At 43.2% G+C, this 27,125-nt stretch overlaps 2 protein-coding genes across 2 annotated transcripts in view; one reads left to right on the top strand and one right to left on the bottom strand.

The window, feature by feature from the left end:
* Positions 1-1,689: 1,689 nt before the first annotated feature.
* Positions 1,690-21,557, top strand: LOC121917610 (NTPase KAP family P-loop domain-containing protein 1-like). The gene is made up of 4 exons (XM_042443708.1): positions 1,690-1,792; positions 15,207-15,378; positions 18,276-18,407; positions 19,149-21,557. Exons 1-4 carry the CDS (start codon positions 1,748-1,750, stop codon positions 20,810-20,812), a joined length of 2,013 nt encoding a protein of 670 aa, XP_042299642.1. The 5' UTR covers positions 1,690-1,747; the 3' UTR covers positions 20,813-21,557.
* Positions 21,558-23,013: 1,456 nt separating this feature from the next.
* LOC121917605 (protein phosphatase 1 regulatory subunit 37-like) overlaps positions 23,014-27,125 on the bottom strand; it is a 41,665-nt gene continuing 37,553 nt past the window's right edge. Inside the window, exons 12-13 of the mRNA XM_042443697.1 lie at positions 26,451-26,541; positions 23,014-25,824 (exon numbers count right to left, since the gene is read on the bottom strand). Coding sequence (XP_042299631.1) covers positions 26,459-26,541 — 83 coding nt within the window. The 3' untranslated portion in view covers positions 23,014-25,824; positions 26,451-26,458. The remainder of the gene's footprint in view (positions 25,825-26,450; positions 26,542-27,125) is intronic.

Below are 27,125 nucleotides of genomic sequence, written 5' to 3'. Positions count from 1 at the left end.
TGTGTTCTATGTTTACAGATCAGGAGCACATATTCAAAGAACCTCACTGACAGTTAAGGGGGAAAGTTGGAGAATGCAAAGGTAAAGGAAGTCAGGACGTTTTTAAAGCCACTGAAAAAATGGGACAACAGTGGGACTGTCCCTGATCATTTGGGACAGCTGGCGGATACGGTCCTTACTCTGCTTCCTACCCACATCTAATGTAAAGAAATAAAGTAACATTAAATGGTCAGTTTAATATCACAGCGACCTGATACAAAAGTGGATGAGGTTTCTCATGGTGCATCATGTTGATCTGACGCAAAAGGGGCCGTATCCACATGAGCCAAAATGCTCCTGCAGTAAGACTGCAAGAATCAATGGTGGCATGTTCCAAGTGCGACACTGAAATCGCGCTGTTGTGGTTTCCTCCAGTCCCATTCTTGACTCTATATCCCTCTTCTGTTTTCTTCTTGTTTGGTGAAGCTGCATTCCAAGCAAAATGCATTTAACGTAATGTGTAATTTGGCATCAAAAAGAAATCTCTTCTGTCGATGATGATTTCATTCACGTGTTTTATCAGTCTGTTTGGAATCCCGCCCTGGGCATCTGTCACCAATGAAACCATAGCCGTCTCCATTGTTGTTATTGTTCTACAATGTACCAGATATTATTGAGTGAAACTCTGGACCATCAACGATTTGGATTCTAAGAATCTAAGAAATCTATTGTTAGAAAACATGACATGCTCCAAGTGGTAACGCTGTTTGTAATTGGGCTATTATGGTCCGATTTATGACTATTTTATTCCAACGTTTTACCAGTTTGCTTGGAATCGTTTCCAAAGCACCTGTCATCACTGGAACCATAGTTGTTGTCGCCTGATGTCCTGTTATCATCATAGTAATCATTAGAGTCTGTTGCAACAGTTTTGCATGCAAAAATACAACTATATAAAACTTTTCCTGGAAGCAGATAAAAGGGAAATCTTCACCTGTTGTTTTTCTGTATCCCAAATTAAGGCTAGTAATAAAAGTGCCAATTTCCTGTTCATAATTTCCTATTTACAATACATATTTACAATATGCATACCATCTCCTCCTAGGCTTTTAAGAAAAACAAAGTACTGTATTTCCCACTAAAAGTCATATTTAGCTTTAACTGAACCTGTGGAATAAATGGTTCGTTTTTTGATTCACGTGGGGTGCGTCGAACATTGTAGAAATAAGGTAGTTTGCCACCACTTTTAAGTGCTGTAGCTCCATTCCCTGTAATCCTGGAATTTGTAGTTCTACCAGGCCTTTAGCCTTTTCTGCCCAAGAGTGCCAGTGCCTTGCAAAACTACAAATCCCAGGATGTTGCAGGATGGAGGTAAAGTTGCATCAGGCTGTGTTATTTCTATAGTGTGGATGCACCTGTGTTAAGGAAGAAAGAGTGATTTCCCATCTCCCAGACTTTAATTCTATCCCTTGCAGAGCTTGAATTTCTACTTGACACCAGCACCAAGTAATAATTATTGCGATTGGAGAAGGTTCCACTTTTCAGGCAGCATCGAGGGTTAGTCACAGAGCATTCTTCCCTCCACAATCTCAAGGAAATAACAGGAGGCGTGCGAGGGATTAAAAGAAAGAAGCCAGCTAGATGTGGCACGTGTGTCTGGCAGACAAAGGAGAAGAGGGACACAAGAAGAGTTGGGGAAAGTGGACCATCCATGAAGACAGGAGGAAAACAGCAGCAGCGAGGCTAAAACCATCCCAGAGAGGCCCAGATGTACCCAATGGGTGAGAGGAAAGGAATGGAGGAATGCACCAAGGTAGGAATATCTATGGGTGATTCTTCTGGGCCAGCTCTTGGACATCTTTGAACAGGGTGGGCATCGTCAGACATTTTTGGACTACATCTCCTATCAATCCCAGACAGCATAGTCCATGGTAACAGATTTTGGGAGCTGTAGTTCAAAAATGTCTCAAAGATCACCATTGCTCACCTGTTTCTTGCAGTGTGTCATGAGACCACTGCTTAGGGTAGCATGCCATGAATAGAATGGAAGTGTGGCTCAAAAAAGGAAGCCGCTGATGGCATGCACTCCCTTATGCCACTCAAGTGTCAGAGGGCAATGCTACTTAAAGTGATGGTCTGAATATCAGCACCAATCCCTGACCATTGCCTGAGTACCATGCCAATCCCTGAACATCCCCTGGGTAGCAGTGCCAATCCCTGACCATCTACTGGAGTGCTTCCAGAAAAGAAAGAAAGAAATTGTGGCCAATGGATAGAATGGCCAATGAGTAACCAGAAATAGGATCCGCATCCCTGGCACATTGGGGTAAACAAATGGCTGGTCCTCCAAGTCTGATAGATTAAGAATCACTGCCATGGGATCTTGCCACCAAACAGAAGAAGACTGCTGCTGACAGGTGAGTGGGGATCTCAGCAAGATGAGCAGCTAACTTCTTCCAGCTGTCTTCTCTAGAACACTATATATTGCTATGATCTTGGTTTATTTAATGACATTTATATCCCATTTTTCCTCCAATGAGGGTAAGATGCTGTGTGTGACTTTTCTCTTCCCCAGTTTATCCTCACAGTGGCCCTTTGAGGTTTTTGAGGTCCCAGTCCAATGCTCTAACTGGGGTATCATTTCCATAGAAAGGCCAGCCTAGGAATATGACTTGGCTGCTAAGAGCAACCAGGATATGACTTGAGAGGAAGAAAGACTACGCCAGGCTGGTGATATCATTTCCATAGAAAGTCCTCCCTAGGAATATGACTAGGCTGCTAGGAGCAACCAAAGTATGACTGAAAGACTTGAGAGGGAGGGAAATATTTGTTGTTGTTGTTGTGTGCCTTCAAGTTGTTTCCAACTTATGGCGACTTTAATACAACCTTATCATGGGGTTTTCTTGGCAAGATTTATTCAGGAGGAGGTTTGCCATTGTCTTCCTTTGAGGCTGAGAGTATGTGACTTGCCCAAAGACACCCAATGGGTTTCATGGCCAAGCAGGGAATCGAACCCTGGTCTCGAGAGCCATAGTTCAACACTCAAAGTACAACATCATGCTAGGTCTCAAGAAAATATTCCCCAATGCAAAAAATCAAATTCTGGCAACATCATTTTTACCCTCATATCACCTAAATTAGACTTTTCACTCCACTCCCAAACTGCCTGGTTTTCTTCCTCTTCCCCATCTCTCTATCTCATTCTCTATCTCCTCTTCCCTTCTTCCCTCTTTCATTCCTTTGTTTTTCTCTCTTTAATTTACATCCTGCTTTTCCTCCCAGTATGAGAACGAATTAAATCAAAGAATGGCTGAAATCTTATTCTCCCCAAAAAAGTTTTCAAAATAACTAAATAATTTTTGAATTAGAAAAACATAGTTAAAACAGTGTAAAGCATTCTGAAGTCGAAGGCTTCCATGGCTGGTATCCCTAGTTCGTTGTGGGTTTTTCGGGCTATGTGGCTATATTCTAGAAGAGTTTGCTTCTGACGTTTCGCCGGCATCTGTGGCTGGCATCTTCAGAGAATGCCATTATCTGAAGATGCATTCTCTGGAGATGCCAACCACAGATGCTGGCGAAGCATCAGGAATAAACTCTTCTTCTAGAACATGGCCACATAGTCCAAAAAACCCACAAAATACAATGTAAAGCATCATTAGAAAAAATAAATAAAAGCACTGTATGCTCCATTAACACATCCTTCTGCAACATGAGTTAAGAGCCAAAGGTCTGCCTTCATAGAAAGGTCTTTGCTTGCTGGCTGAAAGAAAGCAGATGGTGGAACAACTGATCCTTCCATGGGAGAGATCTCCAGAAACTGGGAGCAAGAGGGTGGTGGGATCAAAAGGAAGCCCAGCCCCATAGATCTTAAAACCTGGGCATGTTTATATAGGGAGACACCGGCTTTCAGATTATCTGAACCCAAGCCGGGTAAAGCTTTACAGTTCTACTAAGATGGTGAGACAATAGACGTTATCAGACAAGGGAAATTGGAATTATAATCCAATGGCAATCCAAATGCAATCATGGGGTTTCACATTATTGTGTGATAGACTACAACACACAATTTTGGGCAATGGGAAGTCAGTCCGAACACAACCATGGGGTTTCACGTTATTGCGTGAGAGGTGATCACATGCAATTTTGGGCAATGGCAAGCTATTTTCAGGCAATGGGAAGTCAGTTCGAATGCAATTCGAATTCACGTAAATTTGCTGAACTGGCGAATTCGCGCAAATTCGCCAGTTCAGCAATTCATGTGAATTCGCCAGTTCAGTGGGGCCAGAACACGTGAATGTGTTCTGGCCCCACTTTCTTTTCATTCGAAATTAAGAGAAATTCCTCCCGTGTGATAAAGTCCAATGCTGTGAGAATATTCAGTCCTGGTTTATTTCTGGGACCTTTGTGGAAGTCGAGTGAGAGTTACTACAGCCGACCCTCCTTATCCATTGATGTTTTATCCATGCATTCAAGCATCCACAGCTTGAAAATATTCCAAAAAAGGACAAATTCCAAATAGCAAACCTTGATTTTCCATTTTATATTAGGGACACCATTTTTCTATGCCACTGCATTTAATGGGACTTAAGCATCCATGGATTTTGTTATCCAAGGGGGAGGGGGGTCTTGAAACCAAACCCTAGTGAAAAACAATGGCCCAGTCTACAACACTTCTCTGCACTTGGTTTTCCCTTAAGTAGAATTGACCGACTCCCATAGATGACGATTATAATGATGACGATAACAAGAACAACAACAGCATCATAAGTGAGTGTATTCATAAGCTAAAGAGTGGAAATAAAAGGGATGATTAATCATCTTGAGATGGAGCTTTCACATTCCAGCTCAAAAGGGATTGTTATTGTCTGCTTTCCAGTTGTTTCCAACTTATGTTGACCCTGTCATGGGGTTTTCTTGGCAAGTTTATTCAGAGGAGGTTTGCCATTGCCATCCTCTGAGGCTGAGAGAGTGTGACTTGCCTAAAATCACTTGGTGGATTTCATGGCTGAGCTGGGAATTGGACCCTGGTCTCCAGAGTCATAGTCCAACATGCAAACCACTGGCTCTCTATTAGTGAATAAATGTTTTAGGTTATATAAATGCATGGAGAATTAATCAATACCTAGTGGCTATAAAACATATGCAAGAAACTGCTCCACTCAGAGATGTATTACCTCCCAACCTAAGATTGAAAGGAAAGGAAGCACACAGAGTAAAAGTTTCCATTGTGACCTATGTATGAGTTTTCTGAGAGGCTGCTCTCTGGCAGATCAATATCAATGTCCAGCATGCTAGAACGGAAACATTTTGTCACTTCATTTCTTATATTCACAATCCTATTATATATATATATATATATATATTTTAAAAGGATTTAAGATAATGCACCTTGGATCTCCCTTATCCGAAATGCTTGGAACCAGAAGTGTTTTGGATTTCTCATTTTTCGGATTTTGGGATTGGTTAAATCCCATACAGAAACGGGATTTTAAAATCCGCAAAACCCCAACTTTTGTGAGTTGTTTTTCAGATGCGTTGGCATCAATGAGAAATAATGCTCATAACGTTGTCATTGTTACTACAACTCCCATCCTCCTCCGTCAACATGGTTCTGGAGACTATTGACTAAAAAGGCAATATTTCCAAGTTCTGAATGCATGCATCAAGTAGTGAAATATATGCTAATTCTTTGAAATGCGTTCTAACAAATTATACCCTTGCATACATTATAATGTAATTCTCTAGGCCTTAATCTCTGATGATTAGAGTATCCAGTCCAGAGGAACTCTGAATGAACTAGTCATCGAGGGAAAGTAGTGGCCCCAGGTGGGGACAAGCGTCTCCAGTTTTGAATCCAAAAACGGATCACACTAAACGTAACGCAATGCATCACCCTGTGAATGTGAACCCAGATTTACAGTCATGGTGGCAATGTATATACAAAGTTGATTTATATGTATGGGTTTCTCTTGTGTCCTGATTTGGCAGGGACAGCCCCATTTAATCCTCTGTCGTCCCACTTTTCTAGCTGCCTTTAAAACCTCCCGGTTTCTCTCTCCTCCTCCCGCTTGCCCCATTATTGTGTGTGTTGTGTGCTTCCAAGTTGTATGGCAACCTAACATGGCATTTTCTTGGCACGATTTGTCCAGAGGAGCTTTGCCACTGCTGTCCTCCGAGGCTGAGAGTAAGTGACTTTCTTGAGGTCTCCTAGCGGGTTTCATGGCCGAGCTGGGATTTGAACCCTGGTCTCCAAAGTTGTAGTCCAACACTCAAACCACTGCGCCATGCTGACTCTCTCATAGCTATACCCCATGTTACAATAGCTGCAATGTGTTGCAAAGACTGGTTTTCTGGCATCATGGCATTGAAATGAACCTCAGTGTTTCTTATCAGCCAAGTCGAGGTGCCTGCAATGTCTGCCTCCACATGTCGCAACCTGGCTCAATAAAACAGGTCAGGGGAGCTACTGTAATCTTGGGCAGCGAGAGATCGGGGTGGAGGCCATGAAGCAGGAATGTTCCCCAACTGCCTCCTTGTACAGTAAAAGGAGTGAAGCCGAGGGGAATCGAGCACCTTGGGTCCCTCCCAGAGCTGTAAACGCTTTGGGGAGAGAGAAACCAGGTTCGCTGGTGGCTGGAGAACTGCTTCCTGCTGCAGTGGGATAGAGAAGGAATTTAACCTCTGAAAAATCTTGACTCAGCTCTCTTCAAAAGGTCACATATGTGACCTGCGGTAAGTCCGTTCGCCTTTGGGGGCTTATGTCTGTAAAATGGGACTTTGCAAGGACCTGTACACTAGCCCTTAAGCTACACATATCCTTCAGAACTTGCAAACATTGGGTTTTTTGGAACTGCAGTTCCCCAAATCTCTTAGGCGTGACAACCAGTGGCTACAGGAATCCGCAACCTGAAGTCCAAAAAAAGTCACAGAAACTATAGCCAGCATGGTCAATGGTTATGATGGCTGGGGGATTCAGGGAGTTGTAGTTCCAAAAAAGTAATGATAGATAAGATAAGATAAGATAGACAGATAAACAGATGATAGACAGATTGCCACTGAGTGTTAGCACACCATTTGACTCTGAGGTCTAGCACCAAAATGTCTTGGGCCGCCAATGGTAAACTAGTTGTTTGGCCAGCTTGGCAAGTCCTCATACTTCTGGCCAGGGTCCCTTTCACACTACAGAATTATTGCTCTATGATTCCACTTTAGCTGCCTTGGCTGCATCTTATGGAATCCTGGGGTTTGTCATTTGGTGAGTTAGTAGAGCTCTCTGTCCAAGAATTCTAAATAGCCCTCTCCAAACTACAAATCCCAGCATCCCAGAAGATGTGGCCATGGCCGTTCAAAGTGATGGCTTTGTAAGTAACTATCTGTATTATCTTCTCATTTGCTTTAATCTCCTTCCTCATCAACAGAAGGAGTTGCTGTTGGCAAAAGGACACCTTGCATAGGCTGCCCACATCAAGAAGCTATTCTGCAAATTGCCACTCCTTAAATTGGCGAGGAAAGGCATAAAAGTGGGAACACGGAAATCATACACTACACAGGATGATGGGGCAGTGTTCTCCAACCATATTGCTCTTTGGGAATCAGGGTGGGGGGAATTTAGGACTTTGCTTTCCTCAGTAAGACTTCTGCCTCCTAATGACATTTTTCTGTAGTCCACCCATTTCTAGCATTGCAGAAAGTGAGGCATGGAAATCCGTCCACACCTAGAACTCCGCTATTTGCTGTGTTCACATTCCCTTGGTCACTTTCCCTGGCCTTTTTCTTTGGGTGCATTTCTAAATACTCAGCTGAGGTTTTAAGTGATTGCAAGTGCTAGAAATCTTGGGACTGAAGGAGCATTTCATAGGGGGAATCATTCTTGATCCTTATGGAAAAGCAGGATATAAATAAACCTATTATTATTATTATTATTATTATTATTGGGAAATACAGAGAGTCCCAGTATTGTGAACAGGTTTATTTTATACTGATCTGTTTGCACAAGGGAATGGAGAAAGGGAAAATGAGGTTGAATCAACAGAGAGATTAGGCATAAGCAGAGAATGGATGATGTGTGTGTGTCTGTGCCTTCAAGTTGCTTATCCACATTATGGCAACACCATGAATTTCGTTTGCCAGCTCCTTTCTCTGAAATATAGCCTACAGTGCCTGGTGTCCATTGATGGTGTCCTATCCAAGTACTAGCCAGGACTGACCCTGCTTAGCTTCGCAAGATCAGGAGGCATACAGTGCCTTTGGGGTATTTAGGCCCCAGCCTGTACTTATTCATGCAAACAGTTTGTAGGTTTCCTATTACCAAAGTGCTCTGGATGTCTTACAAGAATTTTAAAGAGTAATAGAGCATAGCTAGTATGCATCATCACTATAAAAATGAGTATCACTATAAAAATGAAGCCAATGGGGTCAACCAGCAACAACTGACTAAATGACATGTTTGCCAGAGCTTGCAAGAATGTTGTCTTCTGTGGACTATTACTCCCAGAATCCCAGAAGCCATGCCAGTTGGAGGATGATGAGAGCTGTAGTCCCCAAAAGGAACTTCTCCAGGCTCCATGGCAAGGCATGCCCTGAAAGACATATGAGCGTGTTTCCAACTACTGCCTTTGTTTTTCGGTTTACAAATAGAAGTGCATTATCTACATTACCTCTGCGTGTTTGCATATTTTGGAAGCGTCTCTCCTATGTCAAACAAGACAGGCTAGGCAATTCCTTCCTCGGTTTGTAAAAATGCTGGGCCGGGTGCCAGGGAATGGGATGGTTTGGCCAGATATTTGCAGAGGTGTTGTGAGGGCCTTCCAAACAAATAGTGCTAATTTCACTTAGCATCAGCTATAAAGCTATACAGCATCACCCTTCTTCCTAAAATTGAGACTAACAACAAATGTCTTTATGGGTTTTTCGGGCTATGAGTCTATATTCTAGAAGAGTTTTTTTCTAACGTTTCACCAGCAGCTGTGGCTGGCATCCTCGGAGCATGCCCACAAAAAACTATGGATGCCAACTGTGAAAGCCTTTGCCTTCACACTAACAACAGGATTCAGACTGGAGCTTTTCCAGCACTGACAATCCCATGTTGCATTATCTGCCTCTGTTTAGAGGCGCAATAGGCTTACATGAGTAACGGAGCAAGGCTTTGTCCATCCTTGTAGCGTCAGGTATTTAAATACACTGCTATTTTATGTTTGGATCTACAGTATTTTAATGCTGCTTTCCAACTGCACTCACTAGCAGGGCAGGTCGGGTATATAATAGCAGGAAATTCCTTCCTAATCAATAATCATAATAGACGGTTGTGAATATCTTGGTATCACTTGCTGGCTGTCAAAACAAAGCTGCCTCCTCTGCAACCTTAGTCACAAGCTCAGCTCTTCCAGGCTCCCTGGCTCCTTGGTTTTCCGAGTATTGTTTTGCTGAGCTGTTAACGCTTCCATGTGGTTGAATGATCATCGTGACTTTGCATCCATTTCCATTTCCATAAACTGTCTCAGCTTCCGTATAACAGTCTTTCGTATGAAAATTACCGGCTGGGTCAGACCAAGACTCTGCTAAAGCCTGGATCCTGTTTCCAGCAGTGGCCAGCAACATTATTTTCCCACTTATTTCATTTAAAGGGTTTTATTTGTCTTCTCGTTCTAAATCCACAAAATGGATTACAGTAAGTTTTGGAAGAAATACTTAATGAACAACCAAGCTGCTTGTGGAAACAAGGAAGAAGCATCAACACAAATCGAACCGAGCAAACAGGGGAATAGGAAACATTTCATAAGAATGCATCCGCACTGCATTAATAATCCAGGTTGACATCAGTTTAACTGCCGTGGCTCAATGCTGTGCAATTCTGGGAATTGTAGTTTGTTTTGGTGCTAGAGAGAAATGTTGGAGGGTATGAACATACAGTGGACCTTTGGTATCCGCTGGGGTTTGGTTCCAGAACTGCACTGGTTCTGGAACCAAACTACAATTCCCTGAATTCTATAGCACTGAGTTATGGCAGTTAAAGTGGTGTCAACCTGGATTACTTCTGCAGTGTAGATGGGAATAGGGATGGTAGCATCTTAGCATCCTTTTGCAGGGCGTTCCAAAGCCTAAGAACTACCAGCAAAAACTTTTCTGCCTAACTTTGCTTGGAAAGGAAACATGGGAAAAGGCCTCAGCGCTTAAGTGACTGAACCAAGTCCACAAGGAGATCATGAAAGGCAAGAGACATTTTCACCTTGCAAGTTTCACAACTTGTATTCAGAGGTTGACTGCATCTGTTTGGAGAGGCTTATTGAATGACTGTGTCCCATACCCTCCAGCATTTCTCAAAAGAAAACTGGGACACATGTGGCCAAGCAACATCAGACAGTGGTCAAGATGGCAAAAGTTATTAGTGAGGAACAACACACAAGTTAGGTACGCTGTTTAAGTTGTAGCAGTTTGCTTTTGCCTGAGCCTACTGGGAAGTGAAAAATTCCACCTCCACCCCTTCTCTTCCTCCATTGAGTTATTTGAGTACAAATTACACTTTACACTTTGAATTCGGTTTCAGGAAGGAGATGTTCGCTGTACAGAAGGGTGACCAGAGGCCCTCCTTTCCAAGGACATGGCTACTTTTCAGCCTTCTGTCCAGGAGGAATGGCAAAGTTTTTATTTGGCAACGTCCTACTATTTCTGATATCTTGTCCTCCTTTGTGGTTAGGACCTCTATTTTGAGCATGACTAAGAAGCATGGATTAAAAGCAGCTGGAAAAGTGGTTCAAAAGAGGATGAATTTGGACAGCCAAATCAGGACATTGGAAGAGTTTGCAGACTTCTTTTCCTCCCTGCATTTGTTTTTCAAGTGCCAGCTTAACCACTGGCTATTATCCCATTCTGTGGGTGGAAATACTTATAGTAGGACTGCCATACTTTGCGATCCTGGTCAGAAGCGGTGCGCATTAATGGGCGGCAAGCAGGGCGGAAATCTAATGGCCAAGCCACTAATAGCGCAGAAATGCTCAGATGTTACCAGTTGCATCTCCACCTGAGCTTGTTAAAAGTCATGAGAGCCCTGCCAGTAAAAGCGGCTCCCTGTCCCTGCAAAGTAGGATACACAGATGTGTAAACAGCTACTAATCCTAGGTTGCCCAATTTGGGTTTATACAAATCCAGGAACAGTTTGAGCTGCAAAAGTCGGTCAGAGAAGCTTCGTTTTATCCCTCTGTTAAAAGCTGCTACTGTAGGTAGATCAAGGTGCTGCTGCTAAAGGCAAAAGAGCAGGTCGTGCCATTTTTCCTAGTCAGTTGGCAACCCTGCCCTTTGTATTATCTATGCCTTTCTCTTACAAAGTTTAAATTTTCATTCTGAAGTAATGATGGGAACTAAATTTTTTTAAAAAGGGCAAATAAAAACAGGTAATAGATGGAAAAGAACAATAAAAACAGTGTAACTAGTTACTTCTCTAATAGTGTAATCATGACAACCAGTTACTTTTCAGACTCTGTGATGAGTAACAGGAATGTGTTACTTTTAACAAGTAGTTTTTCCAAGCCCCGCACACAATAAATATGGTTGTGGTTATATTTTGTTTTGCATGGATAAGTCAATAAAGTTAAAAGGAAAGAAAGAAGGAGAGAAGGAAAAGAGAGAGAGAGAGAGAGAGAAAGGAAGGAAGGAAGGAAGGAAGGTGGAAGGAAGGAGAGAGAGAGATGAAGGAAGGAAGGAAGGAAGGAAGGAAGGAAGGAAGGAAGGAAGGAAGGAAAGAAGGAGAGAAAAGTTGAGGAGCTTCGGTTAAAGAAAACACTGGAGCAGCAGGGAAAATTACATACAAATTAATACGATCAGAGGTTGGAACTACAACTCCCACAATTATCATGACTACTGGGATTCTGGAAACTATAGTCTGTAGTGTTTCCATAGTTTCAGCCTTGAAAATGTTAAATCAAATTAATGGAGAACTTTTAATAGCAGCTAGTAGTCTGGATGGCTAAACTGAGCCTCGCTGTTCAAAGGCAGTGTACCTTGGAGTTCTGGATATCTGGGACAAACGGTGTGTCATCGTCACACACCATGTTCCTACACATTGTGTCGCTAGTTTCCACCAGACCGAAATGCTGGATTAAATAGCTCTTGATCTGATCCAGCAGCAAGGTAGTCCTTATGGCAATGCAACATTTCCTCACCTGAGCTGAGACAATCCACAAACATATGACCTGACCACAAGGCTTACTCATCACAAGCGTGTGATTCTTTTCACAGGCTTTTTCACTGCATAATAGAGAGGAGTTGAGTCATTTCCATGCCTAAAACAAACAAACAAACATGAAATGGCTCTCACAATTTTTTACAATGATCAATTCTGCCTAGGTTCAGTAATACACAAATGAGCCACAAGGTACACTATCTCTGTTCAAACCGTTTTCATCTGTATAATGTTGGATGTAGGCCTACCAAAACTCATCCTGCCAACTTCTTTCTTTCATTTAGTTCCAAAGCTGCTGCAAAATCTCTCTACAATACTGATTCTACAGACTAACGCGGCTATATCTTTGAATCCTCCAACATTATACAGATGTTGTGGGAAAGTGGGAGGAGGTTGCTTTTAAAAACAGCTGGAAAAAACGGGATGACAAGGGGTTAATTTGGATGTTTGGAAGGTACGGATTTGCCATTCAGCCATATCTAGGGGATCACATTGTTCCAGCCCTGTTGTTGTTGTTCTTAGTCTTTGCTTATCTCTGTATGTTGCCCCTTTTTCTTTCTGAAAAGCACTATATGCATTTGTGAATAAACAGATCTCAGCAAAACCCCATAAGACTCCAAGGCCTGGAAAGGAAGCCAATCCTAGGAAGAAGAGACCCCCGTTTGCGGGGAAAGGGAGGACCAGAGCTCCAGAAGTTTGCAGACTTGGCCTTAAGTAGACAAGGCTTGGGCTGACATTGCCACACTATATGCAGTATACTATCATATCCTTCCCTGCAACCCAGGTACATCATACCTAGTTCTCGCTCAAGCATGCCATGTGTTTCTGACTTGTTTTTGGGTGTTGACTGCAGGTTCGTCTTCATCATGCTCGTGTTTTTTACTCTGTTGGTTGTCGCTGTTCACAACTTTATGGCAACAGGAACAAAGGACACCTATTTTCAAGTGCAATGATCAGGAAACTCTTGCTCTCCAGATGTTTAGTAGGCTCTTGGTATCCGCTGGGGTTTGGTTGCATACCCTGGATAGCAAAATCTGTGGATGCTCAGGTCCCATTAAATAAAATGGATAGTAAAATGATGTCCCTTATATCAAATCAAGGAGTTTGGAATTTATATATTTTTTTAATATTTTCAAGCCGTGGATGCTTGAATCCATAAATAAAGAAACCATGGATACAGAATGCTGACTGTACAACTTTACACAATCCCTTACCATTGACTTGGCTGCCTGGAACGTCCAGATGCCCAAAACATCTGGTGGGCCCCTAAACAAGAGAGTAAAGAGAGGCAGTATGGTATACTGGTTTGAGTGTTGGATGCCAGGAAACCAGGGATCAAATCACCATTCACCATAGGAAGCCACATTAGGTATCATCCAGCTGCCCTGTGTTATGACCAGTCCATATGTATTTACAGTTTAGGGAAGTGTATTGGAAAGTCTAATCCAGAGAAGTGTCTCACCGAACTACAAACTCCAGGGCTCCAATCACACTATGTATTTGAGGTGCTTGTCTTCCATTCCAATTCTCATGGCAATATACCATGGAATCCTGGGATTGGTAGGTTTAGGGAGGGGTAAACCCACTGGGTGGCCTTGGGCAAGTCACACTCTCTCAGCCTCAAAGGATGGCAATGGCAAACCCTCTCTGAAGAAACCTCTTGACAGTTTTGACTTAGGTTTTATTGTTGTTGTGCACCTTCAAGTCACTTCTGACGCATAGCAACCCTAAGGCAATCCTATCATGGGGTTTCCCCTAAGCCACAAATGATTTGAAGGCACACAACAACAACAACAACAACAACAACAACAAATTCTCAGGCAGCGTGCTCTAGTCGCTCGCCAAAATACAAACCCCAGGATTCCTCAAGCTGTTATTGTGAAAACTGAAATGTAATATAGTACTATTTTTGTGTAGCGTGACGAGATGAGTAATTTTAATCAATAATCAATAGAATTGGTAGTAACTCCTTTCAGTAGAGCTATCCAGCAGAAGTTATGACCCTGTTCTACAACGTAGATTCGCAAACATTACGTTGCCACAGCTGTTGCTTGCCACTAACCATGGTCTAATCTGCACTGCAGGAATGATGCAGTTTCACACTGTTTTAACTGCCATGGCTCAATGCTATGGAATCCTGGGAGTTGTAGGGTGTTTTTTTTTTATGGTGGGTATGGCATAGTTGCATGCCTGCTAGTATTTCACACATAGCAAGTGTGGCCGAACAACAAAAGTCATGAATGAGGAAGAACACACAAGGTAGGCAACGCTGCAGCAGTTTGCTTTTGCCTGAGCTGACTGGGAAAGGCGAGATTCCAACCCTCTTCTCACTGATGCAATACAAACTCTGTTTTCACTTTGAATTCAGTTTGCAGCCTTTAAAGTAAGCTGAGGACGAAGGGGGAAAGTAAGGGGTGGAGTAAGATAATGGGACATTTTAAAAAACATATGGAAACGTGAGACAGCAAAAGATTAATTGGGACTGTTCCTGTCAAACAAGTATGGTGTTGGGGCGGCATTTTAGCCACTGTTGGTGTGATCCAATGGCTTAGACAGATGGGTTGAGCTAATCCAAAAGGAGCACTTTTGTCATATTCAGTCCACTTTTGTAATATCCCCAGCTCTTAAAAGATCCAGGCAACACCCATTCGATCTGCCACGGAGTCAATTATATTTCTCAACTGGGTTGAAATATTTGTCCTGCTAATTACTCCTGTCGGTATGCAGAGCCAGATTTAAAACTCGTTTGAATTTGCCACACCTCTTGGGTTTGCGATGTTTTCATTTTAACCTCGAGTAGAACTTGGCCCGGCCGGGGAGGTTTCCTGTCCTTGTCGCTCGGAGGGAAAAGGTACCTTGTGTTGTGCTATTTGCTTTGGCTCTCTGACAGCATGGTTTTTCTCAAAACAAAAGAAGGAGGAAGGGGACGCGATGGGATGCTCACAGAAGGCTTGAAATGCAACCTTGGGTGGGGTGGAAGTTGAGCTGTCAACTGTGAAAGGTAATGTCGAGGAATACGGTGCGCATTTGCTTGTTTTTTGTTGTGTCGTAGGGTCCCGTCTCCCTGGGAACTGTGGTCGGAGGTGGCCCAGCTCCGGTGCTGATGAGTTCCTCCGATGAGGAGATCACACGGTTGCATCACTGCGAGGAACATCATGAAGCGCATTGCCTCTGCTCAGGAGAGAGGGCCCACATGGCAAGTGCAGAATGCCATCCCAGGAGAGGTAAGACTGGTCACACGCACCCAAGGCAACTACAGTATATCTGGATGAATGAGAGAAAGGAAAAATCATCTTTCACATCCAAGCCTTTCAGATACATCAGGATTTTAACAAATAGATTTTAAAATTAGCTTTGTGAGCAGCCTTACTTTCCTAATACCTTCTGTTGTTCTTGTTGTTGACTGTCTTCAAGTTGATCCCAACTCAAGGCGACCCTTTGGATGAGACATCTCCAAGACCCTCTGCCCTCCACTGCTCTGTCCAGGTCTTGCAAGTTCATACTCATCCATTTAGCATGCGGTCTTCCTCTCTTTCTATATCTCTCCATCTTTCCTAGCATTGTTGGCTTTTCCAGTGAGTTGTGACTTCTCATAATGTGGCCAAAGTACGTCAGCTTCGTCATCTTGGCTTAGCAACAGCGAGTACATTTCTGTACCGTTTACCGATGTACTAAGCGGTTTGCAAAGTGTAAGATACTGCATATACTCTAGAAATTGAGGTTAAAAAAGTAACCGAAAAAATTGAGTCGACTTATCCATGGGTCAATGTAAGTACTGTATTTTAACATATTATATTATATATATATGGTGAAAGGCAAGAGTTTAATCTGCCCTGGAAGCACTGATCCCCTTTTACTTTCTCATCCATCCAGCCTTTAGTCTGAGCACAAATAGTTATGCCAGCTGGGATTTTGTAAGTTCTTTGGCATTGCTTTCCTTTCCTTCATCCTTTAGATCCTTTATTACCTGCCCCCAAGTTTTACCCTCGACTTATCCATAGGTCATATCAATCAATCAATCAATGTATACAGGAGGTAGACTTATAGTTGGGTATATATGGCAATTGCCCCCAACAAGCTGGCTACTCCTTCTAATATTCTGACTTAATAAACAAAATTGCTTCAGATCTCCAAATCCACAACCCAAATCTTTCCTCCTTTCACATTCATATGTAGCAAAAACAATTCCCAATCGTTTTTCTTTAATCGGCATCACCAATTTATCCATCCAGCTCCAAAATTTTAACAACCCGTTCCTCTTCTGTAAGGTGATTGTCAACAACAACAAATATAAATAAATGATAATAATAATAATAATACTATTAACAACATCAAACTACAAAAAACAAGCAAAATTGGAAAATGTTCTAGCTACGTCGAATATTTGTTGTTGTTGTGAGCCTTCAAAGAACAACGTATACCTTGGAAAAAGAATTAACTCTGAGTGGCTTTTCTATCCACCACTTGAAATGTAAATGATAATAATAATAATTTCTTAAGGGACGATTAACTGTTAAGTATAACATTTTATTACATCTTGTAAACACTTTCTGTAGTTGGGAACCTAATTAATGTCTCCTTCTGAAACTGGTTTGAATATTGTTCTTTTATTCATTAGAAAGGCCTGGCACTGGCACTTTATGTTAATCCTTTGTGGCAGAGCTTTTCCTTTTCTCATATCCTTTGCTACTGGCAATTTATAATGAAAGTCTGTGCCATAATAAATGTGTTTCATCTCTAAGCTTCCATAAGACAATGTTGTTTTTGCTGTAACGCGGTGAAAGCAGTTACGTTCTAGTAATTGCTGTCGAGTTACATACTAAATTGTTATTTCGATAACTGTCATAGTCCTTTATGTTATTTAAGAAAGAAACTCAGGGATGAATTACTAGATGGAGGTCTGTTATCTCAAATGCTGGACTCATTTTGGAGAACATGGGGTCGACTTTATACTCGCTGTTGGCTAATAGCTAAAATATAGTGCAAATATATTGTGTTTCCAGATAAGATTGTTTCATAGCACTATTAAAAAATTGGATTGTGCATTTATTTTACACTAGACAAACTATCCATCTGGAAGCACATGTGTGTACTATATTTTTAGCTATTAGCCAAACAAAGGTCTCTCAGCCCACAGTTCATGCTTATGCTAACAAATGACACGAAAGCCTTAGGAGAATGTGGCTTTGCATGCGCAAACTAGATTCTTACTGCGATGATACACAACTTCAATTTATGCTGGTCCTGGGTTTTGATCTGGAAATCAGCTGCCGACTTCCTACGCTCTCCTGCTGCCAGTCATTGTTTGCTTGCAGATGAATGCTCAACTCCACCTATATGCTCCCAACCTAATTATTATATTATTGTTCACACTCTTTTGCTGCAAGAAGAAACAGCGCTGTGTCAAAAATATCTAATGATCCAGGGACTTTCCCCTTCCTTTGAGGCTCACTTCAGCCCTTGAACATTAACAGAGAGACTGGTGGTATTCTCTGGTGTTATCTGCCTCCCAATTGTCCAGATTTGGCAGGTAGTCCCGATTAATCCTCTGTCGTCCCACTTTTTCAGCTGCTTTTGAAATGTCCCAGTTTCTCTCTTCTCCTTCTATTTCCCCCCCTCGCCCTCAGCTTTATTTCAGTTGCTGCAAACTGCGTTCAAAGTGCCAAAGTGGTTTGCACTCCATTAACTAAAGTGGAAGGAGAGGATATGCAGAACCTTGCCCTTCCCAGTAAGCGCAGACAAAAGCAAACTGCTGCAGACACTTGTAGCTTGTGTGTTCTCCCTCATTAATAATTTTTGCCATCTTGGCCACATTCTGATGTTGCTTGGCCCATTTTCATCTATGAAAAGTTGGAGGGTACATACATACATATATATATATTCCTCTCCCATCTCAAGACTGTGACCTAATTTTTACCTTCAGCGGCATCACTTCTCACAAAAGAATAAAAGCTTTACACTTGATTTTAAAAATGTATAGACCTCTTTCTTATATATGGCTGGAAGTGATAAGAGTTGCAATTCAATGTACCTGGAGGGCACTTCTACCATGTCACCTAGTTATGTATTTCCCCCATCATGACTAAAGTTCATGGTTACCAAAGTGTTTTCCTCTCCTCAGATATCTTGACAGAGGATGACATTTACTGCTGCAGCCTGTCCAAGACCCTGTGCCACACTTCCACCCCAGTCACCGTGGGCTTCTACTCACCCTGTGGAACGCGGCTCCATTCATTGCTTGATCAGATTGCAGGTCAGTCTCGACCGGAAGGGTTCAGCTGGGTCAGTAAGGGGATCCAAATGGTGGCACATTTATATTCCACAGAGAGTGGGCAGGGAAACTGCAATGCAAAACGTGGATGCACCTTGGTAGCTGTCCAGCCCTTTTCCTAGGGAAACTCAACTGGCTCTCTCCTTTCTGCCTTTCTATCAGCAGGAGAAAACGTCATTTTGCCAGGTTTTGGCATATTGTTTACAAGGAAAGATCTTTTAATGGTGCATTGTTTTCATTTCTTGACTTTTTAAGGGATGACCAAGATCTTGCATCCCAGGTGTGGAACTGAACAGCTCAGGGGAGCAACTGCTATACAGTCAGCCCTCCACATTTGTGGGGGTTAAAGACACAGGGCCCAGCAAAAGTGGGAAAACTGCAAAACCCAAACCTTAACTAAGCTGCCTGCTGATACTCCATTTGTGAGCAGTGAGAAATTAAATATGCGAATTTTGCATAGCACAGGTCCTAAACTCTGAATCACAGACTCATAGAATTCTCATCATATCGTATCATCATTTCAGCCCTTGACAAACACATTTTGAAACATTTTTTGTATAATTTCCAAAATTCTTCTCATCCTTACATAATCTTCCTCTTCTGAGCATTGTGAAGTTGGCATATTGATGTTATTCCTTTTTAATTTACCCAAGATATTGACATTACTGTACTCTTTTTCTTTTTTTACCCATATTAACGTTACTCCTTTTTGTTTTAACCCAGGATGTATGCATAAAGAATCGGTTCGGAGAGAAGAGAATGAGTATAGAAAGACCCACCAGAGGCCTCGGAGAGCAGAAGGTTGGAGCTATCTCACACTCCTCTGGTACCTGGTCTTCTATGAACCGGTCATCACAGAGGTCCACCTCAGGAGAAAGAACATTGATTTCCTCTTCATAAGATTCAGCGCCTGGCAATATGCCGGCAGCGACAAGCTGTGGGCTGGGCTGGTCACCACCCTGTGCGACCATATCCGCCACCATTTTGGGCCTCTTCCTCTCAGCTTCTACCATGTGGTCGGAAGCAGACCACGATTTGCTTCTGGGTTCAGCCAAAATGAGTGGAAGGTCAAAAAGAAAGTCTGTTGTACCGCTGGAGGTCTTGCAGTCGTTTTGATAGCTGGCGCAGGCCTGACTGCCACGGCTTTCCTTGTGCCGGGGATAAGAGACGGCAGTGTCTTGAAGATCCTTGGCAGCACCATCGCTGCTGTTTCTGGCTCAGGGGCTGTCCTGGCCATTGCTCCCGTGATCAAGCACCTGATCATTAGCCAGAAGAGGAAGATTGAGAGCATGACCAGCGATGAGAAATTCACCAGCCACTTGGGCTTCATGAGTGCGGTGAAGAGAGAGATTGAAATCCTCACCAACTTCGTGTATTACATGGAGATCTTTGAGAGGCGGCGGCTGAGGATCGTCTTTGAGATCACCAGCTTGGACATGTGCTACCCAGAAAGGGTGATTGGGGTTCTCAATGCCATCAACACACTCCTTTCGGACACCAATGCTCCCTTCATCTTCATCCTGGTGGTGGACCCGTGCGTCATCGTTTCATGCTTAGAGGAAGCTGGCTGCATGAAGGGCATGGCTGACAACGGCTACCTCTACCTCAATCGCACTGTGACGCTGCCTTTTTCCATCCCAGAGATCAGCACCCGATCCAAAATGCGGTTCTTGCATGAGGCTTTCCAGACTCGGGAAGACCTGATGTACAGGATCATCACAAGAAATGTAGAACAGGGAGTCAGAAAGGCCAAAGGAAAAGAAGCGGCAGCCTTGACAGACATGGAAGCGTCCATTGAGGTGGACCAGCATCAGATTGACACTCAGGCTGTGCAGTACATCCATGAAGCTTTCCATTGCCTGCACAATGAATACGATTGCCTTTACAGGTATATCCCTGATAGCATCGTCCAGATGAGGAGGATCGTCAATACTATCCCTATTACCATCAGGCTGATGACCCAACAACATCTTCTGAGGCACACAATCTGTCCTCGGTCGGTGGCAGGTTGGGTGGTCCTGTCCAACCAGTGGCCCTGCCGCTTGAGTTGGATCCTACAGTGCATGGAGGATAGGATGCAGAGCAAACCAACGCATGACTATCACAAGGCATCAATGTGGCAAGTCTTCACCGAGAATTGCAAGGAGCTCTTCTCCAAATACAAGGACCTTGAGAAAATCATGGCTTTGGATGGCGACCCAGAACTCTTTGAGAAATTCCTTTCGTGCGACTTTCCTTTCCTGGTGGAGGAAGGGGAGAAGTACATCAAGTACACAGTCAACTTGGACCACTCCATTAGGCACCGGATGGGGCACTTGCGGTCGCTGGCGTCCCTGGAAAAGTACTGTGCCAAAGAGGAAGCAGAGGAGTCAGACAGAACGGATTAAGATGGTCAATTTCGAACTGTGCTTCTGTGGAGGTTGCCCAAAACAGTTGATCAGTTAGTAACATGAATTCAGTAATGGGGGACAAACGATTTCAAAAGTATATTTGTGCTACCCTATATGAAGCTGCAGAAATGTGTTGGCTACTTTCTAGGGCAATTTCTCAGTTCAGCAAGGGTGATAGGGAAGCGCAAGATGCCATACCTTGTGAACTGAGCATGCACCCTAGAACACTTCCCAAAATCCTCTGGGAATTAGCCAAGGGTTTCATAGCAGACAAAGTAATGTGGGGAAGGTTACCTGAATTCTGGGTGAAGTCTGTCAAACATTTCCTTTTGATGGGGAACACGCAACAATTTGCACCAAGGAATGGATGAGAATAGATGTGGGGCATTTTCACGTTTCATGTTAAATGGCGCATTTGAACCTCTTTTGTGTTTTGCGTGTAATTTATGAATGCTATGAATATGTGTGTGAGAGAGAATGAGAGGCCAAAAAAGAAATCAAATGTGCACTATTGCCAATTTTAGTTTTGTGTTGTGATTTGAAGGAGAAAGGCAAAAGTGAAGCCAGGGACATGGCAGAAAAGTCAGTATTAATTGACAGATGGTATAAACATAATGGATAGGCTTCTTGCCAGATCCAATGCGGCTGCTCTTATGCTTTCATGTTCTTAATTCTGTGACAGCTGACCAGGGATATGTGTACAGTGTTTTACAAATGCATAAAACCGGAAAATGTGACACTACTGGAAATCTTTGGGTCTTGAAGGAACGTTTCTCACCCGTATGGCTGCAAAAACTATACTTGTGGAGAACAGCTATTGAAACCTTAGAAACATGAGGATGTGCTGAACTGTCTAGTTCTTTGCATCTTCCCATGCGACTAACTCTAAAGGAGAGCTGGGGGGGGGGGGGGTTTTTTGTACTATCACTCCCAGAAATCCCTAGCAAACATTGAGTTGTACTCAAGAAAAATAATGTTCCCAATTTCTGGGGTAGGGATGGGCACATTTTTCTAAACCGAAAAGTAGTTCCCTTGAGATCTAGGCATCTCTGTGATCCTATGAGTGACCATAAAGCTTTCCCCAAAGGAGGGTAACTCATGCCACCCAGTGGATTCCTAAATAATTGTTTCCATTTTAAAGGCTCTTAAGAGGTAACTCTTCCTTCTGAACAATTGTGACAAACTTGCATCTGGTAAAATAGGGAGCACCACAGTATTTTCCAGTTGCCTGCTCTGTGAGTCCCAGGCTTCCAGGATCCATAGGAGAAAGAGCATTTAAAGAGCATTCTTAAAGACAAGGCAACCTTTTGCAGAGCCCACTAAATTCACAGAAGGGCCTGAATAAACTTTTGGGGAAGAAGCCATGGAAATGAACTCACAACACAAAGCTTTGGGGGCACCCTACACCACAGGATGTAATAGTGCCAGGACTTTTTCCATGGCAGGTAGTGTGGGACCATCTGACACACACACGCACATACCCTTGAGGTTCTCATTCTCATGAGCATTCATTACAATTGGAAGGGAAATTAATTTTCTCAGTGTCATGCAACCACGACAGTTAATTTGGTGTCAACATGGTGACATTGTGTACTCAGAAAGAGGTCCTGGTATGTTCAGGGCCCCATTCACTTCATACAATAATAGCACTATGATTCTACTTCAACTGTCATAGCTAAGTGCTATGGGATCCTGGGGTTTGTAGCTTGGGGAAGCTGTAGAGCCCCAGCATGGTGCAGTGGTTTAAGCATTGGACGACGACTCTGGAGACCAGGGTTCAAATCCTGACTTGAGTGTGGCAGGTCAGATTTTCAGAAGCTGGCATTTGCAAACTTCTTCTGAACAAATCTTGCCAAGAAAGATTTCATGATCGGTTTGCCTTGGGGTCACCATAAGTCAGAACTGACTGGAAGGCAAACAGCAAAGGCACTAGATTTCTCAAGACTGGGAATTTTAAGTATCCTGTGGAACTACAAATCCCAGGATTTCATAGCATGGAACTATGGCAGTTAAAAGTGGGGTCACAAGGCTAATCTTATATAATGTGGATGGGCTCCTAGTCTGCATTTCAATTCAGTCTGCCATCATTTGACATCCACCTGATGCATATGATATAACATGTCTTTTTTCTGTCTGACAAAGAATATTGTCCATGACTTCAGCCCAGCCCCCCAAAAGAAATGAAGATAAGCCACTTGATGAATGCAGCTTTTCATTTAATAGAAGACAGTTTCTCAACAAAAATAAAACTCCACACACAACAGAAAGGAATGACAAACATTAGCTCTAAAAAAAGAAAGAAAGAAAGAAAAAAGAACACAAAATCAAACTGGCGCCATCTTTTCTGTAAATGTAGTGTTCACGCAGCAGAAATTCCTTGTATAAGGGTGTCTGTGTATCTCAACTTTGTGTGTCTGTGTGTGTGTGTATAAGAGAGACTCATGGACAAGCAGATGAAGGGCACACAGTTGTGTTTCTGCCTCTCCAGCCTGAAAACTCCATGCAGCGAAAGTGTCCTCTCTAGCTCCCTGATAAAAGATTTTATTGCACTTAAGAAAAAATAATAATAATAAAGTAAAAAGCTTTTAGATTCTACATCTACCCAACAGCCAACACCCCCTACTTTTTTTGCAGGGGAGAGGCCTTTTCCTCTGTCCGTGGAGAAAAAGAGAGAGTCCTCCTCATTTTTGCTTCAATGATAAGATTTGTACCTTAAATTTTGCTTCAGTGGAGAGGGGCAAAGTAGTCAGTTATGGACCAACTAAGAGTTTGGATTGGGCCATAGTGACGGGGTGTTTGGGGGAAGAAAAAGAAGGGGATTTCAACAAACCAAAGAGCACCTGTGCTTCTGGTCGCCAAGGTCTAAAACCAAAGGAATGGTCACTTCTTTTGAACCCCTTCCGCTACGGCAGACCTTAACCATGTGAGAAAGAAGGCGGTTCACCCTCCCACCCTTGATCCCTCCCTGGTGAGAAAGTTTCCCTCCACACAATTTTGGGGAAAAGATTTTAGCCTCTGCTACTATCCAAGAGGCCATCTGCATCTAGACTTTGCAAGCTTTCTATAACAACTTCTGGGACCTCTGAGCCTGGATGCATCACAGCAACAGGCAGGTTGGGGAGTCGGGGAGACCATGCAGGTGAGCCCCATCATCTCTACTCACAGTCCTAGGTATTTTGGCTTATCTCTTGAGGGCAAGAGCGCTACATGACAAGGAGATGGGGTTGCTGCAAAAGGCCCTTCCCTGAGAAATTAAAGGATTCCCCCACCCCAGAACATCGCATACATTTTTTGGCAGAAGCTCAGTCCTCCAAGTACCAGGCTGACCAAAACAGAACTTCTGAGGAGGAGCACCCTACCAGAAGATGCACCAAACTTGGAGCTTCTCCCCATAAGGAACACAACTGGAAGAAAGACTCATGCTTTAAATTGAGGGTGCAATGTTCTTTCCCTTCCCACCTACCCCCTTGCCCCTGATTCCCAAAGGAAGGGAAAGCGGTTTTGCTAGTGAGGGAATTCAGTCTGGTTCTAGGACAATAGTAAATTTGAAGAGTGAAGAGCCCTGGTGAGAGGAGAGTTGGCTTCCTGTTACTGGAGCTACATTCTCACTCACCGCTGGTATAAGTATAGGTACTCTGCAACCTGAAGAGAAGTGTTAAGTTCAGGGACAGTGGGCAGATGGAACTACTCACAAATCAGCAGCATCCTCAAGTTTCTCAAGTCAGTTTTATCACAAGGGTGGGGGACAAAGACCAAAACAACCTTGCCCTCTCCCACCAGGATAGCTTACTGAAGCTTTACCATCAGTTTTACTGTATTTGAAACAGAAGAATACCCCATAGACACTTCCTCCCCCATTGTCCAAAAGTTTGTCACGGTATGGCTTTGGGAGGGGAGGAGAGATATCTTCCTTGGAAGTGCAAGAAGTTTACCTTTTTTCTTCTTCTTCTCTTCTTTTGTGTCCACTGAAAATGAAGAGATGTCAGAGTGGCTCAAACCACAGCAGCTCACTCGTGGGCAAAAGTCATCCATCGATGCACAACACCTTCTCACCCACACCCCACTCCTTCTGCTGCCCTCTCTGTTTCCCCATCAGAAACCCCCAACAACACCCACAGCCTCCCTCCCATTATTATTTTTTTGCAAAGTGAAGCAAATTTTCCACACGGGGCTGACTCTGAAAACCAGAAGGGAGACCCAGTCAGTCTGAAGGTATCGCAGATTCAAAGGAAAACTGTTCCCGTTCCATTATAAATAGACACCAAATCAAAGACGAACAAACAAGGAGGTGCAACTAAGAAGAGGGAATGAAAATGAAAATAAATAGTAGTCTGTGCTGTGGATCGGCAGCCTCAGTAGTCTTTGCCTGGTCGAAAGACATTTCTCCACGGGGAAGGCTGCAAAACAGTAATGTTTTTCCATCTTGATGCAGGAGAGTTGCCCTTCTCTCTTTAAGTGTCCTGTTTTCCAGGAGACTGTTGCAAGTCTAATGCACAGACAACAAGAACGCAGGCGCTGTTCGCCTCTCGGGCTTTTGTTCTTTTTTTTGAAAAAAGCAAAAAAAGTAACTCCCAGTTAGACTGGAAAGAGGATTCCTGCCCATTGAACCAAAGTCTGGGAGTTAAGTTCCCTTGTGACTACCTTTGGAAGGGACATCCCAGCAAGAAGGAACACACTGCCAAGTGCCTTGGCTAGAGTTTTGCAGAGAGGAACGGAAAGCAGAGGAGGCATCACGAGTTCACTCCTTGTATTCAAGGAAGGACTTTTCTTCTCACTTCTTTTGCGTCCTGATCAGCCTGGCTGCACAGCCTCTCTTCTCAGAGGGAAGACATCAAGAATGTGAAGGTGAGAGAGGGGCATAATTGGGAATGAAGTTCTGGAAGGGGGGTTGTATTGCCTCTGTAGTGCAGAGTCAGGTTTTTTTCCTCAGAATCACATGGTGCAGGGGGGGAGTAAAGCTAGATAGGCTCTTCCCAAACCGAACCCATTTGACATAGAAGGGTCCAGAACTGAAAGAAAAGGAGGAAAGGGAAATAAAGAGTTCAGAGGACCACGGCTATAAAGGGAACTGTTTGGTAAGCCATCTGCTTTGTACCAAATGGCTAATTACCTATACATCTGTACAATGCCTATAATACAATCTTCCCAACTACATCATGTATGTGGCTATTCTCATTTATAATCTGCCCACTCTGAAAATATAGCATCTCCTAAACTTCACATTTTCACTGCCCTCATTTCTCACATGGCAAATGAGTATTTCCCACTCCTTCTCTCAAGCATTTCACATAACCCAAAGTAGGCCTTCTCCCTTAATAACTACTCGATGTGTTTGGAAAAGGATGAGAAATGGAAATACAGATTTCAATAAGTGAGGCATATGGGACTCTCAAAAGGCCAACCTCAGCCACCAGACTCTAGCCCCCAAGCTTAAAGCGTATATACAAAAAAGCAAACACCCAGTGAAATCACTAAGGTTAACTTGTGCTTTTAGGAAGTGGCAATTGGACCAGGCCTTCCTGAGTGAAGCTATTCCAAGGATAAATTGTCTGTGTCCTTAGGAGTAGTTTGAGCACTTGTTGGATCCCTCCTCTAGCTGACAGATTCTCCCTCTGCGCATTTGTAAGTGCCTTACCTAAAGTGTCACATTGGTTCCTGCCCCATCTCTAGGCTCGCTTCCAAAAGTAATTCCTCCAGCTCCTTCTCATTCTTGGAACAGTTCAGCTCTGAAAAAAGGCAGAGTGGAGATTCTGAGAGTCAGCCACCCAATGAACCACTCACATATTCCAGGAGTGTTTGCAGGGTACGATGGGATAGGCAATCTGGTGCCCTCCAGAGGTTTTGGATGGCAATCCCCATATGTTTCTCATCACTGGCACTGCTGGCTGAAGCTTATGGGAGCAGCAGTCCAAAAGACTTGGGGAAAGTGATCTGCTTACTCCCAGCATTGACTCTACATTCTCTTTTCTTTCTATACATAAAATTCTATCTATACATACATTCTTCAGACATTCACATGGAGTGCTTGGGTATGGTTGGTTTTCAGAGGGAAACTCCACATGTAGTTCAACCATCTCATCCACAAAGCGACACCAGGTCAGACAACGTGTCCACAAGGAAGTGAGAATGGCTGGAACCTAAAGGTGGAGCTATCATAGGGTTTTCTTTGCAAGATTTGTTCAGAAGGGGTTTGCCCTTGCCTTCCTCTGAGGCTGGGAAAGTGCAGCATAGAAAGTAACCTACTGCATGTCTATGGCCCAGTGGAGATTCAAACCCTGGTCTCCCAGAGTCCTAATCCAACACTCAAATC

The sequence above is a fragment of the Sceloporus undulatus genome, unplaced genomic scaffold, assembly GCF_019175285.1.
Source record: "Sceloporus undulatus isolate JIND9_A2432 ecotype Alabama unplaced genomic scaffold, SceUnd_v1.1 scaffold_24, whole genome shotgun sequence".
Classification (NCBI taxonomy): domain Eukaryota; kingdom Metazoa; phylum Chordata; class Lepidosauria; order Squamata; family Phrynosomatidae; genus Sceloporus; species Sceloporus undulatus.
This window is presented reverse-complemented; position numbering and strand designations above follow the sequence as displayed.

Coding starts and splice junctions, on each gene's coding strand:
- LOC121917610 (XM_042443708.1), top strand. CDS start 1,748: ATGTACCCAATGGGTGAGAGGAAAGGAATGGAGGAATGCACCAAG. Junction 1,793..15,206: donor GAATGGAGGAATGCACCAAG/GTAGGAATATCT, acceptor GTTGTGTCGTAG/GGTCCCGTCTCCCTGGGAAC. Junction 15,379..18,275: donor AGAATGCCATCCCAGGAGAG/GTAAGACTGGTC, acceptor TCCTCTCCTCAG/ATATCTTGACAGAGGATGAC.